Below are 24,813 nucleotides of genomic sequence, written 5' to 3'. Positions count from 1 at the left end.
GGGTGACACCGATAACACAAACGCCAATGTGTGAAGTTTGGTTTTTCTTATAGTTAGAATATATATATATATATTGAGTTGACTTGGAGAAGGCTCAGAAAAGGACCACCAAAATGATCAAAGGGATGGATCGGCTCCCCTATGAGAAAAGGCTGCAGCACAGTGTTTTCCCAAACTTGGCTCTCCAGCTGTTTAGAACAGTGTTTTCCCAAACTTGGCTCTCCAGCTGTTTTCGGACTACAGTTCCCATCGTTCCTGACCACTGGGGGCGATGGGAGTTGTAGTCCAAAAAACAGCTGGAGAGCCAAGTTTGGGAAACACTGGCTTAGAGAAAAGAGTAAAAAGTGACACGATAGAAGATTATGCCTGGCATGGAGAAAGCGGATAGAGGAATGGTTTTCTCCCTCCCTCATAACACTCGAACTCATGGGCATCCCAAGGAGGCTGAATGTTTGAGGATTTGGGACAGATGAAAAGAAAGCACTTCTTCACACAATTAAAGTATGTGTCAGGGGTTCAGGGACAGAGGCACAGGTGAGGGAGGAGACGGAGAGCGAGGGGGAAGAATCCCAGGACAGCGAGGAAGAGGATGACGATGACTTGAGGGATTCCATGAGTCTTTCAAGTGAATCGGAAGATTCCCAGAAGGGGGCGCCTGTGGTCAGGTCAAGGGGAGTCACAGGGGGGACTCGTCAGGAGCAGGGGACCAGCAGGGGAACCCAAAGTGGGAGCTGGGAGTCGGGACCGGCTTCCCCGCCAGAGCGCAGTGAAGGGGGTGGAGATTCCAGTGTGACAGGGGAAGCAGGTCCGAAAGCAGAGGAGGAGGGAAGATCGGAGCGAGACACCCTCCCGGAAGGGGAGGGGAGTAGTGCAGGGAGTAGTATAACTGTCAAGAGGAAGGTTAGAGGTTGCGAACGCGCGCCAAGTTCAAATGTGGAGGCGCGCGGAAGCACAGGGAGCCCGGAGGAGGAGCCAGGTCCCAAAGCACGCAGGAGGGGGGAAGAGCTGTCTGGGGATTCAGCGTCAGGGGAATCCAGGAGGGGCGAAACCCCAGGGGGCAGAAAGACCCTGCGGAAAAGGAAAGAAAGAAAGAGGTGGAGCAGCACAGCCCTCTTAAACTGGTGCAGAGGAGGGACTGACTCAGAGGGGACTTCAGCGGTCTAAGAGTAACAGACGTGGGGCTGCACGCCTCGGCTGTGGAGCGGACAATATGTTTCAATAAACTTCTTTGTATATAAACTGGACTTGGCGTTGGTCTCTTGTGAGCTGGGACCTGAGGCAGCCCTGACAGTATGGAACTCACTCCTCCCCAACTTGGATGGCTTTACAAGAAGATTAGACAAATTTGTGGAGGAGAGGGATATCAATAGCTATTAGCCGGGATGGCTATGCTCTGCCTCCACACTTGGAGGGCCATGCTTCCAAATACCAGATTCTGGAGCCACAGAAGAGGAGAGGGCTTCTGTGCTTGAATCCTGATTGCAGGTTTCCCATGGGCATGTGACTGGGCACTGTGAGAACAGGATGCTGGGCTAGATAGGTCATTTGCCTGACCCAGCAGGGCTTTTCTTCTGTGAGTGTGTCTATATATGTGTGTGTGTGTGTGGGGGGGCGCTTATGTGTGTGTGTGTGGGGGGGTCCTACTACTTTTACTGAATCTGTCAAAAGAGCACCCCTTCCGAGAGCTTATTTCACAGTGATTTATCCTGACCTAACCCTTCTGTCACCCTAATACCTTTCTAAGACAGGGACAAAGCTAAGATTTATTTGACATAAGGGGGGCAATGGCCACCTACTTGGAAGGCTGTAAATCAGTGCTATTTTGCACGAAGATTGTGGGCGCCTGCAATGAAGGGCTTCAGCTTTGCCCGTCGACTTTCTGGGGGCACAATCCACAAATACATTATTGTGGGTGCTGAAGCACCAATAGCCGGAGTGGAGGAAGGGGTGGGTGGTGGGTGCGGGCCGCTCCAGGCGTTACCATTGAGGGGGGTGACAAAATGCCAGGAGGCACTCACTGCGGGGCCTCCTGGGAGAGATGTGATGGCTTGGGCGTGGGCAGGCTCCTCGCTGCCCAAACGGCCTGCCCGCTGCCTCCCCCCCAGCTGTAGGGTGGCTGAGTGGGAGGAGGCAGGCAGACTCTGGAGGCCCCATAGTGCGCCCAGTCCCTATGGGTGGCTAGCCCCGCCCCTGGGCGCCCCGCCCCAGGTGCCTGACTGGCTTCTTCTGCCACTGCCCATAGCCCCCTGAAGTTGGCTCCAGTGGCTATAAAAGAGGATTGGACAAATTCCTGGAAAGAAAGCCCATTGTGGCTGTGCTCTGCCTCCACTGTCGTAGGCCATAAAGGTAAAGGTAAAGGGACCCCTGACCATTAGGTCCAGTCATGACCGACTCTGGGGTTGCAGCGCTCATCTCGCTATATTGGCTGAGGGAGCCAGCATACAGCTTCCGGGTCAAGTGGTCAGCATGACTAAGCCGCTTCTGATGAACCAGAGCAGCGCATGGAAACACCATTTACCTTACCGCCAGAGTGGTACTTATTGATCTACTTGCACTTTGATGTGCTTTCGAACTGCTAGGTTGGCAGGAGCAGGGACTGAGCAACGGGAGCTCACCCCGTTGCGGGGATTCGAACTGCTGACCTTCTGATCAGCAAGTCCTAGGCTCTGTGGTTTAACCCACAGCACCACCCATGTCCTTGTCATAGGCTATATGGTCTGAATAACCATTGCTTGGAATCACTGGACAGAGGGTAGTTGTACTCAGGTCCTACTTGCCGGCATCTGGTTGCAGTGGCATAGCATGGGAGGCGGAGGGGTAGTGGCTGTCAGGAGCTTGCCCTACACTCGAGTAGGATCCTGGCAGAGACACTTGCCCAGCTGGCATGTTCTCGCCCTCCTGGTCGATCGTTTGTGAGCTTCAAATGCTTCCTTCAGCCCGAACATCACAGTGACTGATGCCAACAAACATCAGCACACTTAGGGATCCGCAGAGTCTTCGCAGCTTGTGTAACCGACCTCAGCAACTCAGCATTTTGGCTAATCTACTTTATTTACATATAAACACACACGGAGCACTGCAACATGGCTCCCTTTCTCTCTAGAATCAGACAGCAAAGAGAAAGAACAAAGGACAATAGTCCTACTTCACAGATCACAGTAACACAAACATCCTGTCTCCATCACTTCCTACTCTGTGGAGTCAAAATATACACTGTGATAGACAACAATCCCATGTCTGCAATCACAGAGCAGGAATTCTAACAGTGGCCCTGGGCCCCAAAATTCTGAGAGGGGCAAACCAGGCACCCCCACAACAGGTTCCTTCACTGAGGCCATATGGGTGAGCCCCTACTGCCTTCTGCAGCCATGGGGAGGCAAGCTGCACCCAAGCTGAACCTTTGGGGCTGTGGTGCGCACCTCCACCCCAGCTGCCCAGCCCACTGTGTCTGTGGGGGTGCAACACTGACTCTGCCCTGGGCACTGGCAACCCATGCTACATCACTGTCTGGTTGGCCACTGTGAGAACAGGCTGCTGGAGCAAATGGGCCTTTTGCCTGATTCCAGCAGGGCTTTTCTTACACCCCATGACCAGCTCTTCTTTGCACCCTTCCCGAGTGTTTCGATCTCACTGGAATATTTCCTTGGACCTACTTCTCTCTCCCCCCAACCTCAGAATGCACATGACAGCAATGTCTCACATTGAACGTAACTGACATGCAGAAAAGAATCTACAAACTGAAAACAGAGACGTTATATGTACCTTCTTGGTAGCGGCACCCACCCTGTGGAATGCCCTCCCATCCGATGTCAAAGAAATACACAACTATCTGATGTTTAGAAGACACCTGAAGGCAGCCCTGTTTAGGGAAGTTTTTAATGACTGATGTTTTAATGTATTTTAATATTTTGTTGGAAGCTGCCCAGGGTGGCTGGGGAAACCCAGACAGATGGGTGGGGCATTAATATTAAATTTATTATTATTAATTATTAATTATTAATTATTAATTATTAATTATTAATTATTAATTATTAATTATTAATTATTATTCCTTTATTACCCATGAAAATCTTTTAATAAAAACAGTTTTTTTAAAAAAACCCTCTGATAATGCCCCTTGTTTGCCTGGTTGGGGGATAAGGCTGTTTGTGTGTGTTCAGAAACTCACCTACCATACAGAGGCATTCATTTCTCTGCTTACTTTTGCCTCTTGCCCTGCCTACCATTGGCATGTACCTCCCCTGAATGCTGCCCAGAAGAGAATGTGTCCCCCGTGGGCTTCTTAGGGACTACTTCTAAAGATTCTTAGGCTAAAAATGAGATATCAATGAAATACAATCCTTTCCTCTTCCCTAAATCTACTGGGAGCTGGTTCTGCTGAACGATTGATTTCTAGTTCTACGAATGGAGGTGGGAAAGCTTCTCTGTATCCACTCTGTCCTCCACAACAACATGTATATTTTTTATGAACCCGGGGACAAAATATTCAGGCAACACTTCAGTGGCGAGAAAGCCAACGAGGAGGAAATCAGTGCTGCCATCAGAACCTTTTTTTTTTTTTTTTTTAAAGGCTTTTCAAGGCAGAATAAATACAGCATGTCGCTCTCCCCCTCCTTCCCAGTTCTGTGTGGGAGTTCTTTTAAAACTCACTCTTCTAGCAACAGACTGCATTTGGGCTTCTGCAGAAGGTACAAAATTATTCAGTTCTTACAAGCTTACTGCATCTCCTGCTCTAGCGTGATACGCGTAGCAGATCCCAAATTGTCTACATCTAAATAAGCCCCTCTCCTCATTCTGCCTAAAATCCACACTGCACAAGGAGTCGTTTTCTCCACTGCACACTGTCTCAAGGAGACAGATGCAAACACACATTCTTATGTCTACCAGCTGAATGTTGAGAATCTGGGCTCTTGTTAACTTAACCAAGCTTTTCAATATTGTTAACTGAGGATAATATTTCAATTTCCCCAGAAATTGGAATACAGAAAGGGGAGGTATGAGGAGGTCGGGAAAGTAAGGAATTAAGAAAATAAGGGATAGAAATTATACTTGTTGTCTGTGTTTGTATTTTTGCTCTTTTTATTTTATATAATTTTTTTTGAAACTTCAATAAATATCTTAAAAAAAAAATATTTCAATTTCCCCCCTCTATTTCACTTATACAGCTTTTCTCTCTCTTAAATTTTCTCTCTCCACTTAAATTCTCTCTCTCTCTCTCTCTCTCTCTCTCTCTCTCTCTCTCTGTGTGTGTGTGTGTGTACACACACAAACACACACACAAACTCTGTATATTCTCATTTGCTCAAATCCCAGAGCTTCCCAGTTAGTAGACTCTGTGGAGCAGCGAGTATTTAAATATTGGTGTTCTGTGTTGAAACTCAACATTTAATCTGCTGTACTATGCTGGGCAATGGCAGCTATCTTTTTTGCCTGGGATCTGGGATTACTATTCACCCCTTGTAAGGTATGTGGAGAATGCCCTTGATTATACAGGGACTCCTTTCTTGATTTTCATTCTTGTCAAGTTGAGATTTACCTTGAAAACTGCAGATGGGATTGTGGTGAGTTTATTCATATTCACACACAAACACACACACACACACACACACACACACACACACACATTAGGAGAAGAGATCTCACAAATTATCCCCCAATCCCCCCCTCCCAAGCAATGGTAACAAATTCTTTCCTAAATAGTTTTTTTTAGCACTGTATACAATTTACCCAAATATGCAGTTAAGGAGAGAAGGAAACCGCATAAGTAACAGTTGTTCTCTTACCTCTGCTTTTCGAGTAGAGGATTACTAAGGAAACCACAGCACAGCTCATGAGGACTAGGAGCACAGACAAGCTGAGAGCAACCAAGCTCCAGGACTTCTGCCCAGATCTGGTCGTTTTCTCCACAATATCCATTTGGCTTTCTGATTTCCCCATTATGGTCACTCTATGGAAGAAGGGCACAAAATGATTAACCACACGTCCCTCTGACTTTCTAAAGGGATATGCACACACACCAGAAGAACAGAAGATGGGAGAATGGAGAGGGCAATGGTGCAAAAGCAGAAAACAGAGAAAGAAAGTGAGCTTTTCTAAAAAAAAGACCAGAATAATTACATGTATTTATCCATTTGCTTATCCACAGATTTCCCAACCTCATTCTCCATCTCCAGTTCCTGCAGAACGAGCTTTGATCAGCAGGGATGTCTTGGTGATCTTGCTTACATCCAAACAGAGACCTCTTTGGTACTTTGGGAGGAGAACCTCCTTGACCCCACCAAAAGGGGTGGATTCAAAGGCACCCCCACCTTTCCACTGACACTTCTTGGGATCTTCTCACCATAAGGAGGAGGGAGGGAAAAACCACAACCTCAGATAGTCCCATCAACTTTGGCTAAAATGCTGTGATTCCAAACCAAGTCCCAGAAACACGTCTGTGCTTGGTTTCTCCCTAGCAGAAAACAGAGCAGCTTGGAAACCTGTCCAGGCTATGGATGAGCAGTCTGGCTGCTGGGGTGCTGGAGCTGGTGAGCTTAAGTCCCTCTGCCTTCTCAAGTCCATGCCAAAAACTTCTCAGCTCAGCCTTGCTGCTGCTGCTGCTTTCTTCCAGCAAATGAGCCGGAGGAGGAGGAGGAGAGCGAGAAGAGAAGGGAGGAGGAGGCTTGCCTTTTTGCAACCACACAGCTCATAAACAGCCAGCAGCAGAAGATAAGATTCTACCTAGCCCTCTCTCGCTAGCTAATGGATGCACTTTTGCTCCTCTCCAGGTGATCAGACTGTTCTGTCAATCAGACAGCTGATGGCAGGAGTGTGCTACAATGCTACAGAGACCTGGGGGGTGGGGAGCAAGCCAGCAAGCGGAGGAACATCGTTTGCCTTGGTCTTGTCAGCCGCAAAAGGAGAGAGCAGCAGCAAATGCTCCTTAGATTGAAAAACACCACCACCACAAAAAACCCTTCTATCTTCCTTCCCTTTCAAGTGCTGAAATTACCAGCCATGTTTATTCCTCCTCCCTTGAAACACCATTCCAGGAGGGATGCTCAGGACTTGTGTGGGTAGCAATGAGGAACTGGCTGCAATGGCATTTGGAATGGAGGATAAGAGCAGGGATGGGGGAACTTCACACCTGGTGGCCATGAGGCCAGGGGTGGAGGAAGCCACTTGGGCGGTGTGCCCAGGGGCGGGGCGAGCTGCCAATAGGGGTGGGGTGCACTGCAGGGCCTCCTGAGTCTGCCTGCCTCCTCCCACGCAGCTGCCCTACAGCTGGGGGGAGGCAACAGGCAGACAGTTTGGGCAGCGCAGAGCCTGCATGCGCCCAAGCTACCACATCTCTCCCAGGAGAGACGTGTGGCTCGGGCGCACTGCTGGCCCCGCAGTAAGTGCCGCCCAGCATTTTGTCACCCCCCTCAGTGGTGACACCTGGGGTGGCTGACACCCATCACACCCCCTTCCTCCGCCCCTGCACTAGGCCTTTCTGTCTAGCCCTTGGGACTCTCTGCAGGCCATGCCCCTCACTGGCCCTGATTCACACCCTCCTTGGCTGGCTGGGATGCATCCCTGAACTCTGATCTTCATGAAAGATAGAGATGGGTGTGGGAGTGTGTGTATTAGCATACTGTAAAAGGTAAAGGTAAAGGACCCCTGACAGTTAAGTCCAGCCACGAACGACTCTGGGGTTGCGGCACTCATCTTGCTTTACTGGCCGAGGGAGCCAACGTTTGTCTGCAGACAGTTTTTCCGGGTCATGTGGCCAGCATGACTAAGCCGCTTCTGGCAAAACCAGAGCAGTGCATGGAAAAGCCGTTTCCCTTCCCGCCGGAGCAGTACCTATTTATCTACTTGCACTTTGATGTGCTTTCGAACTGCTAGGTTGGCAGGAGCTGGGACCGAGCAATGGGGACTTACCCCGTCTTGGGGGGGGGGGGTCAAACCGCTGACCTTCTGATCGGCAAGCCTTAGGCTCAGTGGTTTAGACCACAGCGCCACCCGCGTCCCTCTAACATACTGTACGAGAGGTAAAATTTACATTCCTTGCTTTGCCCACCTTTGCCCCACCCACAACTGGTATGTGGCTGCAGGAAGTTTTCTCTAGCCAGCATGGTGTAGTGGTTAAGAGCTGTGGACTCATAATCTGGTGAACCGGGTTCGATTCCCTGCTCCTCCACATGCAGCTGCTGGGTGACCTTGGGCTAGTCACACTTCTCTGAAGTCTCTCAGCCCCACTCACCTCACAGAGTGTTTGTTGTGGGGGAGGAAGGGAAAGGAGATTGTTAGCCACTTTGAGACTCCTTAAGGGGAGTGAAAGGCGGGATATCAAATCCAAGCTCCTCCTCTTCTTAGGTAATATGTGGTCCTTGGGGTGAAACAAAGGTTCCTGTTCCTGAATTAGAGTGAATTTCCGAGGGGATATTTTGTCGGTTTCGGAGGAAGTAAACGGCCTCGGTCCAGTACATCTGAAGGAGTGTCTCCACCCCCATCATTCTACCCGGACACTGAGGTCCAGCGCCGAGGGCCTTCTGGTGGTTCCCTCACTGCGAGAAGCCAAGTTACAGGGAACCAGGCAGAGGGCCTTCTCAGTAGTGGCACCCACGCTGTGGAACACCCTCCCACCTGATGTCAAAGAGAACAACAACTACCAGACTTTTAGAAGACATCTGAAGGCAGCCCTGTTTAGGGAAGCTTTTAATTTTTGTATTTCAATACGTTGTTGGAAGCTGCCCAGAGTGGCTGGGGAAGCCCAGCCAGTTGGCCGGGTATAAATAATAAATTATTACTACTACTATTATTATTACTACTGGCAAGCACACTGGTGACTCCTGCTCTTATGGGTGTCAGGAGGCTCCCAGAGTATTTGTTCACAAGGGCACCCAGTGAAGCAGCAGAAAAGGGACCTCAGGGCAGCGGTGCCAGCTGAGACTAGGCCTGTCTATCTCCCACAAGTATTCCCTAGTATCCTGGCTCTGCCCTCGTGAAGGCTGTCAGTGGTTACTAGCCACAACACCTATGTCTCCCTCCACTGTCATATGGTATGGCTTTGAATCTCTGTTTCTGGGAATCATGTGAGAGAAGCATAATAGGCAACTGGTTGAGGGTTTCCAATAATGGGCACCTCATTGGTTATGATGAGAATATGTTGCTGGAGTAGATGGGCCTCTGGCCGGAAGCGCCTTATGTCCCCCCAGACCTACAGTCTTCAGAGATCTCTGAGGAGAAGGAACAGTTCCTTCAAGCCAGTTCAAGTCTGTGGTGTTGAGATGCTCACCGTCCTTCCCCACTCCTGCACATGGTCTTCTTGACATCTGGCCAACATGAAAGAGGAAAACTGCCTCAGGTTCTCTTAAAGACATTTTCTTCTCTCCACCCTGATCATCAGACAAATGCTAACCACAGCACCAAATGTCCCCGGATCAATGTGACGGTTTTCACTACAGCCTTCAGGAACAGGGGCCTAAGGCCAGTCTGCCTTTCAAACGGACCAAGATAAGCGTCAGCTATAAAGAAAGTTCCGTCCCTCTCCAGGCTTCATGTGATGCCCTCAGACTCGGAAGATGTCCAGGACGTCACATTCTCACCAATTTTCTGGTGGGAACTTTTCTGCCTCAGATAAATGGGGAGTCCACATGACTTGGGAGCAAATGCAGTTTACTGCCACAGATATTTCATTCGGAGGAACACTTGGAAATGGAAAAATGGTTTGCAGATGAAGACTCAAGGGTATCAGGGGAGCAAATTTGCTGTTGGTTGGAAATGGGTTCCCTAGAAATGCAGAGGAATGGATAAACACCTTTGTGCAACTGGCAGGCATGAGGAGCCTGAAGCCTGAGGGCAAAATGCAGTTTGCTAGGCCTCGCTATTCAGCTCTTTGAACTCTCCACAGGCTCATATCCCTCACTAGCCCTACTACTGCATACCCTCCTTGAGTTATTTTGCCTGGTTAGAATGTGTCCTTCAACTTTGTCAGAAGCTGAGGGACAAGCCAACATTGTTCCCTGAACCCCTGGCCTACCTGGTGGCAAGTCCATTTGTCAAGTCCCCAGTCCAGGGTCAATCCACGTGTCCAAAGTGAAGCAAAGCCTCGCATCCAAGTTGAGGCACCATCAACATGGCCAGTTGAGAAAACAGCACCTCAGCTCTGCTGCCCTTTTATATTTTGTATGCTGATTGCAGCATCTGGGCTTGATGAGGCATGCAACTCTCACCTGTTCTCAGCACACTCCATCTGAGGAACCACATACTATCTCCCAGAGCTAGCGAGCCCCACCTGGCCAGCTAGGGAGCTGGGCTGTGGGCCCTTGCCTGCCTCAGCCTACTGGAGCACCCCTCCCACTGCTCCCCACTCCTCAGAGACTGCCGTGTTCATGGAGACAGGTGCCCCTCTGGCTCTGGTGATGGGTCCTGCTGCTCTGGTTCCTATGCACTGATCCCCATCCTCTTGCCATCCTCCATCACCCCATAAGTACTTCCTACAACAACCTCTCCTTCCCCTTTCCCAGCTTGCCCTGGTGTGTCCCAGTCCCAGCTACACCCCTCACTAGGATCCTCTTCCTCCTATCCATTGCCCTGCCAGTTCACGACACATTGACAGTTTCATCCTTCCTTGTAAGTGGGGCCTGGAGTGCTCCAGTTCAGGCTTCCAGTCAGTCATGGCCTTTCCCTAGGTCACTCCATTCTGTACCCTGTCACTCTTGTTTTCTGTCCTCTTCACCCACAAAAACAGGCAGCCAGCCTTCTGTGTCTTAATAGTTACAGGTAAAGGGACCCCTGACCATTAGCACCAGTCGTGACCGACTCTGGGGTTGCGGCGCTCATCTTGCTTTACTGGCCGAGGGAGCCGGCATACAGCTTCCGGGTCATGTGGCCAGCATGACTAAGCCGCTTCTGGCAAACCAGAGCAGCGCACAAAAACGCAGTTTACCTTCCCGCCAGAGCGGTACCTATTTATCTACTTGCACTTTGACGTGCTTTCAAACTGCTAGGTTGGCAGGAGCTGGGACCGAGCAACGGGAGCTCACCCCATCACGGGGATTCGAACCGCCGACCTTCTGATCGGCAAGTCCTAGGCTCTGTGGTTTAACCCACAGTGCCTTAATAGTGTGTTCAGTTTCAATTGAGTGATTTTTGGGGTCCTGTCTTTTTAGGTTTTCCCCCTCAGATAGACAGATCTGTATATTTACTTCTGCAGACTTTGGTTTTTCTCTAAGCTGGAGATATCTCCCTCTTGTGTGTGATGCATAAGGAGTCACACTCAAGGCTCCCAACCTGTATATCAGATAGGGATATGCAATCCTCAAAGGTAAAATTTTCCAATGAAGTAGAAAGGAAGAAAGGAAGAAAGGAAGAAAGGAAGAAAGGAAGAAAGGAAGAAAGGAAGAAAGGAAGAAAGGAAGAAAGGAAGAAAGGAAGAAAGGAAGAAAGGAAGAAATATCAAAAGGTTTTTAAGAACACAGTGCAGAATTTAACATGGCACTAAGTGGATAGCTGTGCAGGGAACTGAGGACAACTTGTGCAATGGGACTTACTCCCACTCTCCTTCCTCTCCAGAGCCTCCTAAGGCTGTTCTGGATTTTGCTCCAACACTCCACAGCAGATTTAGAGGGGTGTAGGAAGAGGGGAGGGGTGGAGAGTTTAGTTTCAGAAGCAGCCCTCCTTTTACACAGGGAAAAACTTAGTGGAATCCTGCCGAACGTGTTGTAGGCAGTCCTAGTCCTTCTCAGAGTACACCCACTGGAATTAATGGGCATGACTAATTTATGTCCACTTATTCCAGTGGGGTTACTCTCAGTAGGACTTAACTGGATGCAGCCCATTGGGGGGGAAATCCTGCATCTACTTGAGCATCACGTCTTCACAGTGGCTAATCAGTTGCCCCTGTGGGAAGTTCTGAAGCAGAACATGGGCAAAACCGCAATCACAATCCCCACTTGTGATTCCCAGCAACTGACATTCAGGAGCAGACTGCATGATTTTCCAAAGCTCTCTCCTTAGCTTTCCAAATTCTAGGTGGACAGCTGTCCATGCACAAGGATTCATGCAAGCACAAACATATTTAAAATGTGGAGCATTCCTACCTGCTTTCCTTTTCTTTTCAGGAACGATAACGAGCAACATAACTGGGATATTGGTTTGCTCCTAATGTCCTCTGGTAGGAAGTGTATTTATTTTGTAGATTTGCCCATTGGGTGTCGAAAGCATGCATGCAGGCTACATCTGGCTTGTGGTGTTCTTCCACGTCTGCTCACAGGTGCCCCGGGATGTCCAGAGAATGAAAGTCCACTGCAAAGAGATGGAATAAAAAGCTGGCTGCTTCCCACCACCCAATCAGATGTAGTGGGTGTGGCCATTTGCATTGCTAGCACAATTCCTCAGCAGGTTTGTTTAGTACAAAAAGAACCAAAGTGTAATTTAAATTAGGTAACATTTCCCTGGCACTCTCTTGACTTCTCTTGCATTTCTTACAGGAAAGCGGTACTTGGACGTTTCCTGGCCAACCTAAACACTAAACTAACCATCTACGCCTCAAATGTTTCCATATGAAGATTTCCTCCCCCCGCCCCCATAGAATAGCTTAGTGTCAGAGAATCTGCTTTGCATGCAAAGAGTTCCAGGTTCAATCCCCAGCATCTGCAGGTTGGTCTGGGAGAGACTCCTTGTCTGAAACCCTGGGGAGCTGCTGTCAGTAGACAATACTGAGCTACATGGACCAATATCTGGATCAACATAAGACAGCTCCCTATGTCTTCAGGGAAGAACTATAGATTAGCTGCTTTGCATGTGGGAAGTCCCAGGTTCAATCTCCATCATTCCAGACAACACCACTGCTGGTCAGTGAGTTTGATGGGCTACTTGTCTGACTTGGTATAAGGTAGCTTCTGATTATGAGCTGCTGAAGACCAGCAGGGTTTACAACAAAATGGCTGTTCCATCACCCATTAGAATCCCTGGCATGTAGGACTTCAGATGTAGAAGAAGAAGAAGAGTTTGGATTTGATATCCCACTTTATCACTACCCTAAGGAGTCTCAAAGCGGCTAACATTTTCCTTTCCCTTCCTTCCCCACAACAGACACTCAGTGAGGTGAGTGAGGCTGAGAGACTTCAGAGAAGTGTGACTAGCCCAAGGTCACCCAGCAGCTGCATGTGGAGGAGCAGAGACGCAAACCCGGTTCACCAGATTACGAGTCTACCGCTCTTAACCACTACACCACACTGGCGCTCATGTAGACTTGTATCCAGAAAGTGAAGCAAGGCTTAATTTTGAAGTGCAAGGGCTCATAGAAACATAGAATCGTAGAATTGGAAGGACCCAAAGGGTCATCTTGCCCAACCTCCTGCAATGCCCACAATGCCCAGAGCTACACCCCTAAAGAGAATCAAAAAATGGCTGCAATGGGGAGACCATGATGGACCACCAAAGGTCAAGCTTTCCTATCTGTTCTGCCCCACCCACCCCTAGCCTGGGGTCTTTATAAGGAAGAGCTACTGCATGGGAGGTGGTTTCTCCCAGATATTTTTTTGGAGTCATGGTTCTAGGATTTAGGTAGGTGAGTGGCTGACTGTATGTGTGTTAGGGAAGGGGGAGAAATTTGATTCAGATTGCATTGAAATGTGAACCTCCCTAATTTGCACTTACTGAAACAATATATGAACCACAACACTGCTATCTTTTGAAAGCCACACTTCTCTGGATTTTGTAGTGTGGTTCTCCTGCCAAGTTATTATTATTATTGTTAAGTTATGCGCATAGAAATGCATGTAATGGGGTCAGAAGTGTCCATATAAACTCACACATTGGTGAAAGTAACATAAAAAAACGCACCATCTAAGGGGAAATTGCTTTGCAATAATGTTAACATTGAGCAAAAATGCTGATGGGTTTTTAAGAGGACTAAACCTAATAAAAGTGATTCAGAAATGTGGAGATCCAAACTTCAGACAGGGCAAAAGGAGAAACTGAAATAGATAGATTTGCCTGTCCCCAATTTGGGTATTAGGTTCTGTTGTTGGGATTATTTTGCCTTACTGTATTTTATTGATTTAAACTTGTTTATTTGTTAACCTCTGTGAGAAACATTAGGAGGCTCATTTGGCAAAAAGGCAGTGCATAAATTAAAATACAAGTGTAGGCAGCTGTGGGTTGAACATATAAAGATATTGGCTGGATCTGGCCAGTGACCCATTTAGTCCAGCTTCCACTTTCTCCTCCTTCCACTTCCAGAATCTGGTATTCAGGGACATACTCTCTTCAGCAATGCAGGTAGAACAAAGCCTTCAGGGTTGGTAGCTACTGATAGCTTTATCCTCCATCAGTGTTCTGATCCCCCTTTGTTGTTGTTTAGTCATTTAGTCATGTCCGACTCTTCGTGACCCCATGGACCAGAACACGCCAGGCACTCCTGTCTTCCACTGCCTCCACTGCCTTTACAGTTACCCAAATTGGTGGCCATCACTGGCTCTTGTGGGAGCAAATTCCATAGTTTAACAATTCGCTTTGTGAAGAAGTACATTCTTTTGTCTCTACTGAGTCTTCCGCTATTTAGAGCCTTTAGGTGTCCACGAGTTCTCATGTTATATGAGAGGGAGAAGAACTTTTCTATATCCACAAATACTGCCTGATAAACTGCAAAGCTCACTGGTGGCCTAGGGTCAGCCGCTGCCTGACCCTCACTAACTATGCTTGTAGTCCCGTCAAACACCATTCTGGCAGATTTTATTTTATTTTTGTATGCTGCTTCCCCCACCATCTGAGTTCAAAGTAGTTCGCAACCATGGCACATCATTAACAAATAAAAACGCTTCCTGATTCAAAAGTAATGTAGCTTCAAAGCTCCATAAGTGAAACACAACAAAGTAAAATAGCAAAAATACAAGGTATCAGTCACAGAACCATAGAACCATAGAACTGTAGAGTCAGAAGGAACCACAAGTGTCCTCTTGTCCACCGCTTGCAATGCAGGAATCACAGCTGAATAATCTCTGACAGATGACCATCCAACCTCTGTCTACAAACCTCCAATGAAGGAGAAAAAAACTTCCAATTCTCCAATCAATCCCACTGATTTGGTATGCTGGTTAACCATGGAGCAAGAAACAGATAGTTGTCTCCAACTAAGTTTGACCAGAGCAAGCCCATTGAAATTAAATGCACTTCATTATATCCAGAGCAAGCCCATTGAAATTAAATGCACTTCATTATATCCATTCATATCAATGAGTCTACTCTGAGAAGGAGTAACACTGAATACAACCCATGGTTTGGGTACATACCCCAAGCCCTGGTTCCTTGACTGATGGGAGCTGGAAGGTGACATTAAACCTCATGCTGGCCACACCATTTCAGCCTTCCAAGCAAGGCTGGGGAGCTGTCCAGCAGGAGGGGAGCTGTCCATAAGGTACCGTAACTAGACTGGGAGCTTGCAAGCAGCAGCTGAGAGTTTACATCTGGGGCATCTAATCCTCTAGCCCTCCAGATATTGGACTTCAACTTCCATAATTGACTATGCTGGCTTGGGCTGGTGGGAACTGGAGTTAAACCCTTATTCAACTCCCTCCTTGCTATATACATTTTGGACGGGATTCCACTAGGACTGTTTGTGAGCAGATAAGTCTCAGTTTCCAGACTATCAGAGAGATTCCCAATGAGCACTGCACAAAGCCATAGCTGGGCATTTTAGCTTAGAAAATCACAGCATTGCCCCTCTTTCGCCGCTGGGGGGCAGCACACCAGCTGCATGCCTCCATAGTAACTGTTGCTTTATACTGCAGTTTGCCAGAAAAGGTTGATTAAGAGGAACTTAATTGGATTGCATTAGCAGGCATTTAGGTCAGTCTCAGGCAGTTGAGGAGGCGGTCAATTAAGATAACAATAATAATCATACTCCAAGTCCATTAAGGGCCCAGGCTGTGTGCAACATTTGCAAAATGCTAATTACCCATTCCGTCCTTGTGCTGAAATTGCCCAGGGGGAAAAAATCAATCACATTTCAGTGCAAGCATTTAGCACCTGTGAAGGCTGCAGAAGAGCGTTTCTCAAAGAGTGGTCTGGGACCCACCAGCGAGCTTCTCTCAGGTTGGCTTTGCTGCTGCAGCCTGCCCAGTGCCTCCTCACTTGCAGGGTCTACCCCCTAGCTATGCTTTTTGACTGAACCAATGCTAGCACCAGAAAGGACACAAGAACCACCTGCTGGATCAGGTCCATGGCCCATCTAGTCCAACATCTTATCTCCACTGTGGACAACCAGATGCCCCAATTGGGAGCCCACAAGCAGTGCATGAGCACAAGTGTGAACTCTATCTCCAAATTCTACAGCCACCATTTTGCCTCACTGTCACAACTTTTTACATAGTTCCTGTTGGTAGACATCAAGAGTTACATCTAATGCTAATTCTACTCAAAGCAGTAACATGTTAGCCATGTTAATGGACATGACTAGCTTGAGCCCATTCATTTCAATGGGTCTATTTTGATTAGAACTTCATTGGATACAACCAGGGCGTAGGAAGGGGGGTGGAGGGCGTGGTTCGCCCCAGGAGCTACTCTGGGAGGGGTGACAAGATGGCCCCTGCCTCCCCCCAGCTGTAGAGCAGCCGAGGGCGCACACAGTCTGTATGGGCACTGCTCATGCACTGTCTGTATGGTCGCCGTGGATGCGGCAGCCCATGCGGCCACCACGCATGAGCAGCAGCCCATACAGACTGCGCATGTGCGGCATTCTGTACGGAGTGCACATGCGCAGTCCGTATGGGCTGCGCCACCCCAGATGTTGGAGAGGGTTCCTCGCCACTGGATACAACCCCATGATTTTAATAACACTTACCACTGAGCTATGGCCTTTTTCTGGGGACTCGGGTGGCGCTGTGGGTAAAAGCCTCAGCGCCTAGGGCTTGCCGATCGAAAGGTTGGTGGTTCGAATCTCCACGGCGGGGTGCGCTCCCACTGCTCGGTCCCAGCGCCTGCCAACCTAGCAGTTCGAAAGCACCCCCGGGTGCAAGTAGATAAATAGGGACCGCTTACTAGCGGGAAGGTAAACAGCGTTTCCGTGTGTGGCTCTGGCTCGCCAGATGCAGCTTGTCACGCTGGCCACGTGACCCGGAAGTGTCTCCGGACAGCGCTGGCCCCCGGCCTCTTGAGTGAGATGGGCGCACAACCCTAGAGTCTGTCAAGACTGGCCCGTACGGGCAGGGGTACCTTTACCTTTACCTATGGCCTTTTTCTAAGATCAAGGGTGGTGAACCACAGGCCTGGGGGGCCAAATGTGGCCCTCCAAGCTTCTCCATCTGGTCTTTGGAGTTCTACCCAGGCCACACACCTCTTGGGTTCTGCTTTGTATCCTGAGTACTTTTGCCTGGTTGGAATGTGTCTTTGAACTCTGATAATGGCCCTTTCTTACTGAATTATACGCTTATACCTGGCCTTTCCTCCAATGAGCTCTAGGCGCTCATCCATTTACATTCCCCACAATGTCCTAAATTAACACCACCCAGGGGCACCATGGAGAATTATTACACGGAAGCGTATCAAAACCCACTGACAAAAGAGGGCATGCATCAGGATGTGCTTTGCTAAATACCCCCTCAAGCAGCCCTTGGTTATTGAATGTATTCTGGCTGGGGCTTCCTTTCATAACACAGCGCAGAAGCTCCCACTAGCACAAAACACTGCCAACTCACCTTTTGGCTGGGTCAGGATTTAAGGAGCATCCTTTTATGATGCAATCAGTGACCTCATGCAAGGCAAGTGGTCAGGCTGCCTGTATAGAAGGCAAAACTCTAATGTTGCTTCAGCAACTGAGCCTCATATAGGAGCAGCCATTCTGGTCTCAGCTGCAAGCTTTGCCTTACGTGGCAGATGTCTCTTCGGTTAAAACAACCCAACTCATTCCAATGAGGTGGGGCAGACTCTGATAAGAACTTAAGAACCAGATCACCAGATCGCCCCACCCACCCTCTTTTCATGCTTTGCTCAGATATGACCTTGCTATGGACAATTGTCGGTCGCCATTTTGTTGGGGCCAGGGAGGAATTTTTTCTACTTGGCAAACTGGCACCGGCCATTGGGTTTTTGCCTACCTAGTAACAATCGTCACAACTTTTGTGAGGTTAGGCATTGGGTAAGCCTTTGTTTGGTTGGTGGGGGGAGGTTGTTGCCTTCACCCACCCCTCCTCAGTACGGGTATCCCGTTAAAGGCATCCGGGGTGTGAATTCTGTCCAAAGCCTGGATGTGGGCTAGGGCCATGTCACAACTCTGTCATGTGACAAAGACACATGAGAGCAGAAGCAGCAAAGCAGGCTGGGAAGTGCTGGGACTGCACAATCATGTGGGCCTACTAAAGTTATTCAGGCCTAACTGCTAACTGTTGAGTCATTCTGACATGTGACTTAGTAGCCAATTTCTCTTTTGTGTTCTCTGTAAGATTTCAGTGAGAGTCCGTCTGCTTCAGCTATGAACAGAGTCCATATGTAATCTCAGTCAAACTGTCTGGAACCATGTTGTTTATGAAGAAGTTTATTTTAATTCAGTAAAGCTTTTATTCTTTAAAACTCTGCATTATTAATATACGCTGCGCATCAAACTCCTACAGGGACCGCTTGGGGTGCCCTTATTTGATGTAAGTCATAGGGCACCCCCTATCAGGGGGTTTACTCTTAAGTGGACTCCCTGCAGACAGGCAGGAGTCGAGATATAGCCAGCTTCACCCCAATGCCCACGCCAAACCGCTCACATCTGTAACCAATAAAGTTGTGGCCTATTTGAACCCATAAAACAAAATACTTCATGTCTCTGTGTTCTACTGTTATTCTGGGAACTTTGTAGACTTGAGTACAAGAGGGCTCTCCCCTCCAGCTTCTAGCAACTGACATTCGGAAGTGTTTCTGCCTCTGACTGTGTGGGCAAAGAATAGCCACCAGGGCTAATAGCTCTTTTCCTCCATGAATTTGTCTAATACTCTTTTAAAGCCATTCTAGCTTGGTGCGCCATCACTGCCTCCCATGGGAGAGAGGTCCATAGTTCAACTATATGCCGTGTGAGGAAATATTTTCTTTCATCTGTCTTGAATCTTGCAACAATCAGCTTCATTTGACTGTCCATAAATTCTAGTATTATGAGAGGTGCAAAGTTTACTGTAGGCTTGTTTCTACGCTCACCCGCCCCCTGCTCTCTAAACTCCATCCAGGCAACTAAGGGGCATGATCAGAGTTCATTGGCGCATTCCCAGCTAGGCAAAAAAACCACACTCAAGGAGGATGTGAAGCAGGGCCAGTGAGGGGTGTGGGGAACCGATAAAGCTTGGGAGAATCCCAAGGGCCAGATTAGTGAGGCTTTGGGCCAGAGGTTCAGCCTGGATAGCTCAGTTGGTTAGAGTATGGTGCTGATAACACCAAGGTTGCAGGCAGGGCCAGATTTAGGTTTGATGAGGCCCTAAGCTACTGAAGGTAATGGGGCCCTTTATATGTCCAGCTGTCCTTTGTCAACAACAAATTGTCACTGTTTTGTGTGTTGAATATATGCTATATGGTAATTTATGGACCTAATAGGTATCTAAAGCCATTTGCACATGTTGCCATGCAAAGAGTCCATGCAGAATTTAGGCACCCTATACGGTCATACCTCTTGTTACGTTTGCTTCAGGTTAAATCTTTTCAGGTTGCATCCCGTGGCGACCTGGAAGTACCAGAAAGGGTTACTTCCGGGTTTCACCGCTCGCGCATGTGCAGACGCTCAAAATGATGTCACGCACATGCGCAGAAGCGGCGAACCGCGACCCGTGCAAGCGCAGACGCGGGTGGTGTTCTGCTCATGTTGCAAATGGAGTTCTGGAACAGATCCCGTTCGCAACCAGAGGTACCACTGTATATAGAAATGAGCAAACCAGTGATATTTTAGGGAGCAAGCTAGCATTACTTACATCATAGGAGCTTATACAACACAAAACACTGTTGCTGCATGCAGGTTTTATTTTATTTGTTTTTTATCTTATATTTTGGAAATGTACACCCAGTTTTTTCCTTTAATTTTTTTTGGGGGGGCCCCAGGAGAGTGAGGCGCTAAGCTATAGCTAGTTTAGCTTATACGTAAATCCGGCACTGGTTGCAGGTTCAATCCCCATATGAGACAGCTGCATAGTCCTGCAGGGGGTTGGACTAGATGGTTTTCAGGGTCCCTTCCAACTCTACAATTTCCCACTCCTGGGACTCTGCTTGTTTCTTTGTGTGAGTGTGCATGCACATTTGTTTGGGAATCAGAACTTTAGAGTTGGAAGGGGCCTAAAGGGTCATTCAAGTTCAACCTTCTGCCTTGCTGGAATCACAGCTAATGAGAGACAAAGCAAAGAAATGGTGGCGAACGTTCCGAGAAAATTGTGCAAATTTCTTCTTCTTCTAGGGCAATGAGAAAAAAGAAATGTCTCAGAAATCTCCTCAGTTGCTGGCATTTTAGAGGGTGGTTCTCTTTGCATGCAGAAGGTTTTCTGTAAGCTTAGGATTCAATGAGGGTCTCCTCTCTCTTTATGGTGCTCGTGGGCTGATGAGGTTTCTTTGGACCCCTGGGAGGCGAGCCTCCCGAAAACAGCAAGCTCCTTTATTTGAGATGGCATTGACAAATGGCTTTGCGGGCCGGCAGGTTCTGATGCAGACCGGTTGAGTCAAAATGTGATTAAGGAACCATGTCTCCAAAGGCAGGGCTGGGATGCCAACGGTAATTTTGCATAGCACATTAAATTAATGAGGATGCCGGCTCCCCAGAACCTCGGCAAATTGGAAATTGCTCAAAGCTCAGACAATGCAAACGATAACGCAGCTTCCAATCTTGCCTGGGGAGATGGTAGTAAAACAAAATGGTTTTTAGATGAGCTGTCATTAAAACAGAAACATCTGTCTCCCGGCTTCAGAACGGTGTCCTTATATACTCCCAGGGAAATAGAAATCAAAAGGAAGGTGTGGGTGGCTGTGGGGCAAGGCAAGAGCCCTGGACATCTTTGCCCTGCGAGGAAAAGGCTGAGTTTGGAAGTCATGGTTAGAGCTAAGTCTGGCAAGGCAAAATAGGCACAGTGGTGGCTGGCACCCTTTGGGACTAGTGAGACAGAAGACAGAAAGCCAGTGGGAAGTGGTACCAGAGTCAATGACAAGCAGAGTGTCACAGAGTACAGTGGTACCTCGGGTTACATACGCTTCAGGTTACAGACTCTGCTAACCCAGAAATAGTACCTCGGGTTAAGAACTTTGCTTCAGGATGAGAACAGAAATCGTGCTGTGGCGGCGCGGCAGCAGGAGGCCCCATTAGCTAAAGTGGTGCTTCAGGTTAAGAACAGTTTCAGGTTAAGAACGGACCTCCGGAACGAATTAAGTACTTAACCCGAGGTACCACTGTATACAGTTCAAGATGGAGTTAACTCTTTATTAGCAAAAACACAATCTCCACAGACTTGGCTGAGTGTCAGGCCTGTTGAGCACAGCAGCTCATTCCCTGTGGGTCTTACTCCATGAAACCAGTTGCCAGGACTAAAGGTTCCTGCCTCCCCACAGCTGCCTATGTCCTCCTTTCCAGGGCTCCCCCCCATGCAATTGGAGACTGCACCTTCATGCAGTCAATCTTTTCTCTGCCCATTTCATGCCTCCCTTGGTTCTGGGAGACAAGGGGGAGGGGAGCTTGTTACAGCAGGAGGTGGTGACACTCATGACTCTTCCCCAGCTTGACTCATCTCTGCCTCTTGAGCTCATACCCTCTAACATTTCTCTGATGAAAATAGGGACGTCCCATTCCATAATGATCATTTTACTATTTATAACCCACACATTTTACTGGGTTGCCCCAGCCACTCTGGGCAGCTTCCAATATATATAAAAAACATAATAAATTTTATTTTTAACCTTCCCTCTACAGGATTGCCTTCCGATAGCTCAGGGGTCAGATAACTCCATACAGACCAACATTTCTTCAATTAAAATAGGGACATCCTAAGGAAAAGTGGGGCGTTCCGGGGTCAAATCAGAAACCGGGACAGCTTCTCTAAACTAGGGACGTCCCTGGAAAATAGGGACGCTTCGAGGGACTGTGATCTCCCTCCTCTTACTTACCACTTACTTGCACTTAGTTCCCATTGAAATGAATGGAGCTTAAGTTAACCATGCTTAGTGGGTCCGTGGGACCCAAATTTGGTTAATTTAGCCTGGAGATGGTCGTCTGCTGCTACTTCTGCAGGGATCCATGATCATCCTACCTGTGAGTCCTGCAGGACCCGCTGCTCAGGATGCCTAGAGACTCTAGGGATGGGGTGTTGCTTAGGAGTTACTGTTGGTGGGGATGTCAATATTTAACTTTGCTGCTCTTGGCATTATGGTTTTGCATCTTTATTGTTAGATCTTATTATGAATTATATGAGGATTGCTTAATTCTGCTGTGCATTTACTGGGATGTTTTCATTTACTATTTATGACTAATTGAATTTTGTTAGTTTGCATTTAATTATGCAAATCTTTGATGCCACAAACAGTTTTAACTCTGAAAAGGCAGCATGCACAGAAAGGATGACAATCATTCCTGTGATTAGCTGTGATTCCTGTACTGCAGGGGTTGGACTAGATGACCCTTGGGATCCCTTCCAACTCTGCAATTCTACGATTTGCCTTCATTTATATGATGACTCTTCACACCTTTTGAAGAGTGCTCTCATGTTCTTACTCAGTTCTCTTCTGCTCTAGGCTACACATACCCAGTTCGTTCAACCTTTCCCACAGATTATTTTCTTTCCTCCTGTGGAATACCTCCCCTGAACCTGTTTTATTGTATAAATTACATTTATATCCCACCTTTCTCTTCTGAGAAACTTGAGGTGGCATCCTCTCCCTCCCCATGTTGTCTTTACAATGACTCTGTGACAGTGGCGTAGCGTGGATTACCAGTGCCCAGGGCTGCACAGAGCAGGGGTGGGAGGGAGAGAACACGGACAGAGTACACATGTACATTCAACTGCCTAATGGAGTCTGTGTCACCCAAGAGGTCGCAGTCACAGAGATAAGAAAAGAAGGGTTGCTCAAAGCCTCTTTAGGGGGGAAAAAATCCAGAGGCATACTTATTGGGCATTTTAGGAAAGGACATTTCACAGGATAAGAAAAGGCTATTTTTATGTGCCACAGCCAGATTATTTCTTGCTGAAAACTGGAAAGGGGACATCATCCCCACCAAAGAAGATTAGTTAGGTAAACTATGTGAATTTATAGAATTGGCTAAAGTAATGGCAGCCATAAGGCACCAGCCAAACCAGAAATTAAGGAAGAAATGGCAGTGTTTTGAGGATTATATGAAAAAACACTGTTTCAAAGAAAATCTGTTGATATGCATGGATTAAGTAGGTAAAGCTGAACTGGATCATGACAAAATTAATAATAGGTGAATATCGAATAATATAAAAAACACAATGTAAATAAGAACATAGAATATCAAAAGATGTCAAGTTGAGGTGGAGGGAAGTCACAGCGGTGGAATTTTTATTTTATGTTTTTGTAAAGGATGGTATATTGATTGTGCATATATTTTCTAGAATAAACTTTATTTTAAAAAAAGAAAAAAGAAAGAAAAGAAGGGTTGTTCCGTTTTCTAGAGAGGTCACTTCCTGTTTTGCAGGGAGAAGCCACTTTCAACAGAGCCCAGTGACGGAAGCGTTCAGCTGTATTGAGGCAGTTCCGGGTTTTGAAATTTTGTGCCCCCTAACAATTGTGCCAAAGGCAACCCCCCCCCCATGCTATGCCACTGCCCTGTGAGAGGCAGGTTAAGCTGAGAGATGGTGCCTGGGACCAAGGTCAAACAGCAAGCTTCCTGGCTGAGTGAGGATTTGAACCCTGGCCTGCCAGTTCTAAGTCTTGTTCTCTTGCCACAACACCACACTGACTCTTGTCCCAGTTTCTCTCTATCCCTCCTTAAAGCGTGACATCCCAGAACTAGACACGGTTCTCTAGAAGAGGTTAAACCAGCGCGGAATGAAGCAGAACCATTATGCCCCATTGCTTGGCAACAACAGCTCTTTTAACATGGCTGAAAATCACATTAGTGATTACAAACATGGGTTCTTGCAGAAACTTGGAAAGTAACCTAATTACGATCATTTGCTTCAGCTGCAGAAATCTGGGGGCTTCTGTTTCCCAAATTAAAGGCCTGTCAATTGCAGCAACCCCAGGCCACAGTAAGCTGGAGACTCTGCTTGCAAAATACCTGGGAAGACTTGATTGCAACCAGACGCCCTCCAATTTGTCTGTCAGAGCGCAGAAGTGGCTCCGTACGACAACAAAAGCGCCTGCAAAGTGGGAATGAGGGTATCATATCCATCTTCCGATGGATGAAAAGGGAGGTGCGTTTGCTATGGAGAAAAGGCTGTCAGCTGTTCCTTTTGACACCAATTGTTTGGAACAGAAGAAGCAATTAAAAGGGAGGCGATGATATGGCGGAATCACTGACATTTTTCGGGGAAGGGGGGATATGATGGGTCTCATTACACGAGTCAATCACATTTCCTTCCCCAAAACTTCAACAGTAAAACTCTTTCATTGAATGTCTGCCACTTGAAGCGTGTGGGCGTGGTGGAATGGAAGTCGGAACATGTGCCTGGGAAGAAAGTGTTCTGTGGATTTCCCCCCTCCCTCTTTTTGATCAGGAGAAATAATTATGCACCAGTGACCCCCCTGCCATGAGGTCTTTGCACAAAAGTTGCTTGGCTTTGGAAGGAGAATTTGGTACAACCAACCAGGGAACCTGATGCAAGTGGGGAGGTGTGGGGAGGTGGTGAAGTGATACTCAAGTTACACGGCTCACTCCTACACAGAGGT

At 47.7% G+C, this 24,813-nt stretch overlaps 1 protein-coding gene across 2 annotated transcripts in view; it reads right to left on the bottom strand.

The window, feature by feature from the left end:
• MMEL1 (membrane metalloendopeptidase like 1) overlaps positions 1-12,269 on the bottom strand; it is a 42,882-nt gene extending 30,613 nt beyond the window's left edge. Inside the window, exons 1-2 of one of the 2 annotated variants that reach the window (XM_077931321.1) lie at positions 12,069-12,269; positions 5,784-5,947 (exon numbers count right to left, since the gene is read on the bottom strand). In XM_077931321.1, coding sequence (XP_077787447.1) covers positions 5,784-5,937 — 154 coding nt within the window. In that variant the 5' untranslated portion in view covers positions 5,938-5,947; positions 12,069-12,269. Of the gene's footprint in view, positions 1-5,783; positions 5,948-6,117; positions 6,722-12,068 lie in introns of those variants that run through there. The other variant, XM_028740958.2, reaches the window with a different exon arrangement.
• Between the last annotated feature and the right edge of the window lie 12,544 nt (positions 12,270-24,813).

This window comes from Podarcis muralis, chromosome 7 (assembly GCF_964188315.1).
Source record: "Podarcis muralis chromosome 7, rPodMur119.hap1.1, whole genome shotgun sequence".
Classification (NCBI taxonomy): Eukaryota; Metazoa; Chordata; class Lepidosauria; order Squamata; family Lacertidae; genus Podarcis; species Podarcis muralis.
Note: the sequence above shows the minus strand (reverse complement) of the source record. Positions and strands in the feature narration are given on the sequence as shown.